Consider the following 9,179-nt stretch of genomic DNA (forward strand, 5'->3'; position numbering starts at 1 on the left):
TATATACATATATATATATATATATATATATATAACATCATAATCATGTATCAACTAATTGGAGATAGCATTTTGAATCCTCTCTCCCCACTCATTTTTGTTTTGTGCAACAAAATAATTAAAATTAACATTATCAACAAGCCATATCAAAAATATGATAGAAATATAAACAAGATATACATACCAGGCAATGACCAAATATTCCACACCCCAATGCAATTTTGTAAGACTGATCGAGAGCTAAATCTATTAACTTTTGTTTTCGTGCAAGAGTTTCTCGTCCATGACTGATGACAAGTTCGGGATCCAAATCCATTAACTAAAAATTGTTGAGTGTCACCACAAATCGCAAAAATAGAAACCAAAAGCTGTCACATTTTATGTAAATTGCATCTCAATAAATTTCTTCCTACCTGATCAAATAAAGATAAATTAACAATGGCATTGTACTCGATTTTCATATCTGCAAGACCACTGCTGAAAGCTTTACTATGGGGAAGCTCCCATCTCCAAAGATCTCCATCTTCAATAAACTTGAAAAGCCTTTGAACAGTTTCACTTTTGTTTTCTGGCAAGAATATAACATCACATCCTCCTCCATGATTCCCAAATGAAATGCCTCTTCTTAGAAGTTTCTCATTAAAGTAGTCAAACGCAATTGTAGCCCCACTTCTCTCCATATCTATAAGCTTAGAAACATTTCTTAAAACGGAATCATTTCTGGAAATAGTCTCCAAAGCTGTCTTATGGTGATCCAAAATTGTGACACTGAAAAAATGAAAAAGAGGAGATAAAGTAAAGTTTGACTATTTGGTTACAAGAAAACAAGTTGAAGTAATTAATCACCAAAAAAGATACCAAAAAAACTTAATAAATTAAAAATACTTTAGTGAAGAACAAAAGCCTAAAACAATGATAGTTAAATGTTTGCATTTGAACAGGGATTTTTTTCTTAGCATGCTAAGAAAATCACCTTCTAACATAGTCAAAGCAAAAAAGTTACAAATCTAGAATGCACAAGTAAAAATATTGTCACTATTTTGCTTAGAAGCTTAGAATTACATTAATATCTCAAACAATTATGTTTGTGTAGATTAAGAAGTGATTGACAAGCCGGGTTTCAGATTTTAGATCTAAAAGGTACCTTGCAATGCAATTAGAAGACCAGATTTGGTCTAAACGCCAAATTTCCTAGCAATAGGAAGTATATAAACTACTTTGGTTAGGATAGATTAATCACAACAACTCTTTGGTTTCTATGGTGCATGAGGTACCCCATTAGTAGGAAACTTCAAGTGGTTATTCACATGACGCTTTCAAAGCATTAAGCGCAATGTGATGCGTAAGATTTTTAAAAAAAAAATTACTTAAAAGTTGTTTTTTTTTAACACTTTAATGCAGAAATCTCAAAATGAAGTGGCGCTTTTTTGAACTAGAGTATTCATGACTTGTATATTGTATAATAGATCATTAAATCAAAGAAATTTAAATCACATCAAGTAATAAATTTCAACAAATATTATCCTAAGTAAAATAATGTTAATTTTTAACCACCCAAAAACTTTAAAAAAAAAAATCAAACACATAAGTAATAAAGTGATAAAAGAATACTTATAAATGAAGAATAGTCATAAGATTAAGCAACTTACTATAAACCAAAAGATGAAAGCAATTTGAAGCAAAAGAGAATACAAATATACAACATCAAAAAGAATTCTTGGGAAGACGCTTGTGAGTTAGAAGTTATAAATAACACAATCAAGAACCATTGTGAAGCATATAAAAAAACTAGTCGGCGAGAAAGATGGGTAATAAAAACCACCAAAAAAAATGCTAAGTGGTCGAGAATGAAGAATTAATGAGCAACAACTCAATGAAGCAAACACTTGTGCCTAATTCTTATGAAAGTGCAAAACCAAATCACAAAATGCGAACTAAAATTCCATTATAATATGGAGCTGAGTGCACGGTGCTACAATGTGAAATGGCTAGGGAGCAAGATGTGTGTGCTTTTCCGTGAGCTTCCGTTTCAGATGAAAGGATGTGCAAAGCCAACGCATCGCTTCACTTCACCAGTAAAATGTGCTTTTAATAGCACTATATTTGTGTTGGAGCCAATGATTAGAAAGCTGTTCAACAAGTGCAATGTGATTGATTTAATAAGTTACTTTGAAGCAGAATTTCATGAAGAACAAAACTTTTGATTACAGGGACAAATGTCTATGGATCAATCAGCAAACCTGTCAACTTTGGAAGATACTTCTGCAACAAAACCGGAAGCTCCAATGAAATCAAGAAGGTAGATGTCACTGAGTTCATCCAAAGGTAGGTTTTCAACCCTGCAAAATCAAGGTAGGAAAAAGATCAATCGTAATTATTTTGAAGAAATAATACCAACTAAATGTTTGTCAAATAAAGAGTATCAATGCATTTATTATCTTTGTTTGATGTCACAAAACAGTTCGCTTTCCTGCATCATTTTGATACGTTTCTACACAAGGCAAGCAAATAATAAGATTAAATGATAAAAATGTCACAACTAAATAGCTACTTGGAATTTATGTTACTTAATGGGTATGTAATAAGTTTTGAAAAGGTGCAACTTCCAAGCCATATTCAGGTACCTTCGGAATAGGAAATCTCTCCTAAATAAACCGGATTTAACTAAAAAAATTCTAATAAATATAGATATAATTATCAAAAGATACAGCAACTCTCAAAATTTATAGACAAAAGACAAACATCCGTAGCTTCAGTGACTCCAACGAAACTAACTTCTTATAAATGATTGTTGTCTATATAATTAAACATATGATAAATTAATTTTTATTCCAAGAACCAATAACTAACTGTAAAGTCTTGTTTCAAGCTCATTTTATCCATTTCTAACAACGCTCAAAAAAAGAAAAAGCAGTTGTTATCAATCTCTCCATGCATGCAATAGTATCATGACATAGAAACACTAAGCTGCATAACCAGCAGCCAAAATGCTAGCAAGCCATAATCAAAACTAAAGATGAGGTCAGTCAGGTAGAACCTGCATAGTAAAGGGCTTACACCCAAGATATATACATCTGTGAAGGTGTAAAGGGATGCTGAAATTGAAATTTCAAAATATGGATGCGAGGTTGATCAATATTTAAAAAAATTATGAATGCAAATTATGAAAGCACGATACAAATAGAATCCCAATTTTGATCATGCAATCGATTGATTTTGATTTTATATACATACTTGATAGTACTTTTCTTGAATTAGTGTCACCCAGAAAAAGAAATTAAGATATATTGTGGGCTAGAAAACTTTTCGGTAATAATAGTAGTTTTTATTTGATCGTATAATATTGGGGGGGTTTGCATACATAGCACTCAAAACTACTAATATTACATATTATACACTCAAATTTTTATATATACGTCCTTCACACTCAGAACAACCAAATAAAAGCAGAATTAACACCCCGCCATTAAAATCCTAACCTCATCATCTCTCCACCTGTTTGTCCCATCATCTACCTCACTCATTTGCCTGGAAGCTGGCCACATCGTCTACTTGTGAGCTTTGCACCCACAGTCTGGGAGCTCCCCACAAGCCCAGCTCCTGTTAGCCTCAGAACCCGTCGCACCATCCTTCCGCTCCGGTGAGCAAGATCTGCACTGGCAACCCCTGCTAGCTCGCCCCTACTGAACCAGTGTGTAGAGCTCCATCTCATGCACCGAGCACAACAAACCCTCACGAGTCCTCACGCCGGATCCCTCACATCCACTCCCCCACGCAAACAGCAACCCCATATCTCCTCCATGATCTCATCGCTACCTTCAAGTTATTTCAAATGGTGGGTTTAACGGAGAAGTGTTATTTTTGTGAGCTTCACCTCACCTGACAGCTTTCACTTCCGGCAAACTCTTAGGTTCAAACTCACAATAAGGCTCATTTGGACTCAAACAAATTACGTTTGGTGATCACATTTCTTTTCACTACATTGGTATTGATCAGATGTTCAATTTTACAATAAATTTGTTGAATTTGGAGCTTGGATGATCATGATTTGAACCTAAGAGTTATATCAAGTGGATTTTTTCAGTAATAAATCACAAAAAAAAAAAACCTTCTATTGCAAGAACACTACGACACTACGATAATCAAATAACAATGAACCAAAAAAACCCTAACTTGCATCTGCTGAGCCTTGCGATAAGTGCTCAATAGCCCAAATTAGGTATCTAAGTTCGGATTCTTCAAGCATTAGCTGAAGATAGACAAATACCTGACGGGGTCGTAAACAGGGTTGGGGAAGAAGACGACGGGCAACGAAGCGGCGGAGAAGTAGAGATGAGCCGCTAAAGCAGCAAACGCTCCATCCGGACAAGGATAATGATAAAGCACTGCAGCTTTCTTAAGAGAATTCATGGAAACAAACAAGCAAAACCTAACAAGAAATTTGAATTCGCGGCGATACAAAGACCGGGATTTGAAGAAGGAAACGAGAATCTTATTTAAATTAATTTTTTTTCTGAAAAAAAATTATAATATTTATTACGTTTAAATATATTAAATATTTAAATGTTTAAACGTATATCTTTAAAAATACTTATTTTTGATATTTTATTTTCTCAAAATTAATGATTTATTATCATTTCTCGTTTTCTCTATGTATCACAATGGTTGCTTAAACATAAATCATTTTCTTTTTTTTTTTTTTAATAATAAACGAATCGACTCCAACTTAATAAAATCGAAACAATATCTCAACTTGATTGACCAATGAAGTTCAAGATCAAGTCAAAAATAGCTTCAAATCAAATCGTTACACCCTAACTTATAACTAATAATTAAAAAATTGTAAGGACTCAATTTTATTTTTTAACAATAATATTTAAGAAAATAATACTCTTCAAATTCAAATTTAAATCGTCTAATAAGCGCTTTCAAAATTTGCATGATCATGTTATTCAATTCAATTACCTTATCCTAAGCAGCCAAGCCGTTTTTTTATTATTATTTCCTTCAAAGTAATAAGAGTTTGATTCATAGAACCAAAGTTCACTTCTAAACTCGAAGTTATGGCAAGCACATAAAGAAAATGCTATCATTGTTTGCATAAATCGAGTTAAACTTACAAAGAAAGAGCGACAAAAAAAAGTAAAAAATAGAATAAGAATATAATATATAAAAATTATGAACCGTCATAAAAAAGATCGAGGTTGTTCTTTCTAATATCATATGTAGAAATACAACCAAACTGGAGAAGCTTGCTCAAGACAAATCTCCCATTAGAAAATGAATGATTGGTCACCAAGATGTTTCGGTCATTGTTGAACCTAAGGTAGACTGGCTTAGACTTCATTCTGGCCACGATGCATTCCAAGCAACACATCCACACCAGCCTCCAATTGCTCTTTCAATGTAACAATATGGTCCTTTAGCTCTGCCACATCTTCCTTCAAATATGTGATTTGTTCTCGCATCTCTAACGCTTTCGCCCGCGTTGAGGTATCTCCAAACTCCAATCTTTCGGCAATAAATGAGAAGGTTTCTCTATTCCTCGTAAACTCCCTATGAGTGGTGGCCAAATTAGATATCGAGTTAGCTTCACCCTCTGAGAGAGTCAAGCGGTGAATAGGAGATGGTCCCATCAACAATTGCAAGTCATAGACATATTTCAGCAGATTATTCACAACGATCTGGTCAATTGGCAATAGGATCTCCTCATCCACCCTGTCATACTCCAAAGACAATGACACAACGACAAACTCTGGAACCGACAAAACCCCCCTTAGAGCTGAATCATTAACGGTGGAATCTTGCATCGGGAGAGCAAGCATGATGTTTGACTCAAAGGCCTTTGAGCCACCAGTTATCATTGGCTTACTCTACTCCAACTCAAGGAAGAAAAGAAAATATATAAAACAGCAAGCTCACATATCTATTTATAGAATTTCTGATATGTTTGTTTTTATGCACACATCTCAAGAAAAATAAAATACGCAGTACTTGTACGGAGATAACAAAGGTAAAAAGCAACTAAAAATTTTGTTCAATCATGATTAAAAATTTACAAAGATTTTCTAACATTTATGTACAAGTCCTCAAAAAGAAAAAAAGAACAAATTTTCTTAAGTTACATCATCTTCACCACTCTCTTCTTCCTCCCCCACAGACTCTAAAAGCAGAGTGGCAACTTCTCCCTATTGGCCCGGTCTGGGGATACCAACAATGCCTACAACAAGCGATTAATATCAATACAAACCCCTTTCTTGAGTTTCGCAGCAAGAAGAAACACATAACTTGGATGGGGGGAGAGCTTCGTAAAAAACTCATTCAATGTCTTAATCATCGCCATCTTCTCCTTCATAGTTGAAGGCAACTCCAACCATCTGAGTGTCTCGACTTGGACTGCTTTCACCCTTTATTCAGCCGCCTTTTCCCTCTCCTCGACTGCTTCCAACTTTAGCTTGATCTCCATCCATTCTCAGGGTTCTTGAGTGAGAAAGATTTTTTGGATGCGTGAAGCCTTCCAGACCATCAGTTGACACTTGTCGGTCGTTCAACATAGGCCTGAAAGGCTATGTCCTAAAAGGACCTCTTCGTATGAAGGAGACCTAACAACATCAGTGAGAGTCAGACGGTAGTCGGCCGTCGCTAGGGAGTCAGGGTACCAATCCTTCTTCAGATATATAAGAGTAAGGTTTTCATCTGTGTTGGTGCTCACCTTTGCCTCCTCTTCTTGCATAGCAAACCACCTGAGCGTCGATGCCTTTCATTTCTTCAAAGAGGGGGGAAGAGGCGAGTCACTCTAATTGATAGTGGGTGCCTTCCCCTTATGACGTGACTCCTTTCAACTGAAGATCTCAGGCTCAAATTTAGATTTACTCTCGGCCCGTTAGTGATGTGTCCAAGGGACATGAAACATAAAAAACTTTTAGTGGATGCCATAGCATTTTTCCTCTCAACAAAGAATAGCTTGCCAATGGCAATCCCTTAAAAATAATAGAAGCATCAGACTTTGAATAAACTATAGAGGTCTCCTACTCCTCTGTCATTTGTCCAAAATCATCTAGTTGTAACACCCGATTGATAGTTGTTGGGTCAAGGCGTTGGTGGACCAAAAGTTGATGCCCTTTGATGCCCCTAGCTTTCACCAATACCCAGTTCGACACTTTCTTCGTCATCTTGGCATCGGCACCGCCAGATGGAACGAACTTGATGTACCATCTCCGGGGAGAAGAACCAAGGCAAAAATAAAGTTTTTAGTCTTTCACTTTATTTTGCAGCCCTATCAGCTAGAACCTGCCGATAGAGGCAAACTGAATATAATCGTCTGGGCCAACCCGAAAAGCAAATAGATAATTGAAGAGCTCCATCGGCCAAAGAATTTCCGGCATATGATAGAAATGATGAAAGACATAATTGCAAGTATGAAATTTGATAGTGCCTGGGTCGAAATAACCCTGTAATGATTAAATATGGCATGCAACTCCCACTAAAAGGGCAGACTCAGGCTAAAGCAGAATTGATCTTTGTAGAAGATGAGGTTGGCGCCAAATGGAGTGTCGCTCGGTCATTCTCGCCAGCGATCTGAAGCTTCATGGTGGTATTTAAGCCACGGATCTCCAACAATAGATCCACTTCTCCTCATGTCATCGACGATCGGTCGTTTGACACGAGCGACCAGATGGCCTTTGGAGAATACTTCGAAGCCATCGAGTAGAGCGTAAAAGGAAAAAGCTGAGAGAACAAAAAATGTGGAGGAAAAAGAGTTAAAGAGTAGCATCATCAAACCCTTCACCCTTATATATATTGGGAAACATAAAAAAGTGAAATTATCACATATTGATAAAAATGGAACTATACAATAATTAAGAAAACACGCTGATAAAAATATCACATCAGCACAAGTATCAAGATCAAAAAATAAATTTTATTCCAAAAATAGACATTACAAATCACTAAAAAATGCTCGAGAACTAGCACGAGAGAAAATATTTTATAAGGGGGTCAGTCATCGCTTTAGCTAAGACATACCCCTGTCGAAGTAGCCAATTATACAAAATTTCTCTCCCAAAATTAAATTGGTTCACCTAATCCATCTCAACTTGAGCCTGTAAAATGAAGGATCTCTCCCGAACATCCGACAGTTCCTAGCAAAGAGTAGTCATCTTCTCCTCCATCCTCTCCAATTTTCTCCATACAACAAGCAGCTCGTGTACCTGATATCCTAGACAGATCCTGACGAATCGAGCGAAAGAGTTCTCGATCTTGTCTAGTGATGGCTGCAAAAGCATTCCGAACGGGTGGCCACTTTACGCAAGTATTCGTGTCTAAGTAATATGTGGTTTAAAAGGAGTACCGCGTATCATTCCCATGAGGAAACTTGTTAAGAAATCGATTTGAAAGAAGTAAAAGCTACAGTGTACTAACTAATCCAACCTAGTTCGGCGAGATCCAAAAATAATTCAAGAATATACTAAGTCGAACAAATTCTGAAGAAAACAAGACAAAAAAACGTAGATCAAAGTCCTTTGGTATTCTTCTAAGATCGATGATGATATTGCCTCTATGATTTAGGAGTTGCACTTGGCTTGATTTTCATACAAATTCCTTTTTCGTGGTTGTTGTCAACCAGGAATATTATGTTCTTCTCAAGCCTAAGCCTAGGTCCCAGGAAGATTTGGAATTCCACAAGGATAGCTTCCGCCTATATTTATGACGTCCCCGAAAAATTGAAGTCCCCTTTAATTGGTGGCAAAATCTTGAATAAAATACCTATATTTTATTCAGATCCTGTGCTTAAACTAATAGTTCAACTACCCTCATGTCGAAGTCGTATATCACAATTGATTTTAATGTTGTCGGCACTATTTTTGGTGTGGGGTTTGCCCGTAAGAAGCTGTCGGTCATCGGAATTGAAATCCCGTTGCCCGCTTCGGAAGGACGTTTAAAAAATTTTAATTTTTGAAAAAGATGAAGTCAAACTGACCCCATAATTTTCATAGTTTAGATGAAAGAGCTCTTTATCTCAAATCATGTATCTATCCCGAAGGATGAACGCAAGAATTGAGAGTGAGGCTCGATCAAATAAACTAAAGAAAGTTATGACATCCGTTTGGTCTGCGAAACCAATGTATTGACCGACAAGTTCCCCTATTTAATATAAGGAATTAAATAGGGTTTATATT

General features: G+C 36.0%; 1 protein-coding gene across 5 annotated transcripts in view; it reads right to left on the reverse strand.

Annotated features, from left to right (window-relative positions):
- LOC110025538 overlaps window positions 1-4,479 on the reverse strand; it is a 21,524-nt gene extending 17,045 nt beyond the window's left edge. For all 5 annotated transcript variants that reach the window (XR_002294128.1, XR_002294127.1, XM_020726084.1 and 2 more), the window contains exons 1-4: window positions 4,268-4,479; window positions 2,241-2,339; window positions 414-768; window positions 185-319 (exon numbers count right to left, since the gene is read on the reverse strand). Coding sequence is in view for 3 of the 5 variants with exons in the window: in XM_020726084.1 (XP_020581743.1) it covers window positions 185-319; window positions 414-768; window positions 2,241-2,339; window positions 4,268-4,410 (732 nt within the window). In the remaining 2 variants the exon portion in view is untranslated. The remainder of the gene's footprint in view (window positions 1-184; window positions 320-413; window positions 769-2,240; window positions 2,340-4,267) is intronic.
- Between the last annotated feature and the right edge of the window lie 4,700 nt (window positions 4,480-9,179).

The sequence above is a fragment of the Phalaenopsis equestris genome, unplaced genomic scaffold, assembly GCF_001263595.1.
Source record: "Phalaenopsis equestris unplaced genomic scaffold, ASM126359v1 Scaffold000301, whole genome shotgun sequence".
NCBI lineage: Eukaryota > Viridiplantae > Streptophyta > Magnoliopsida > Asparagales > Orchidaceae > Phalaenopsis > Phalaenopsis equestris.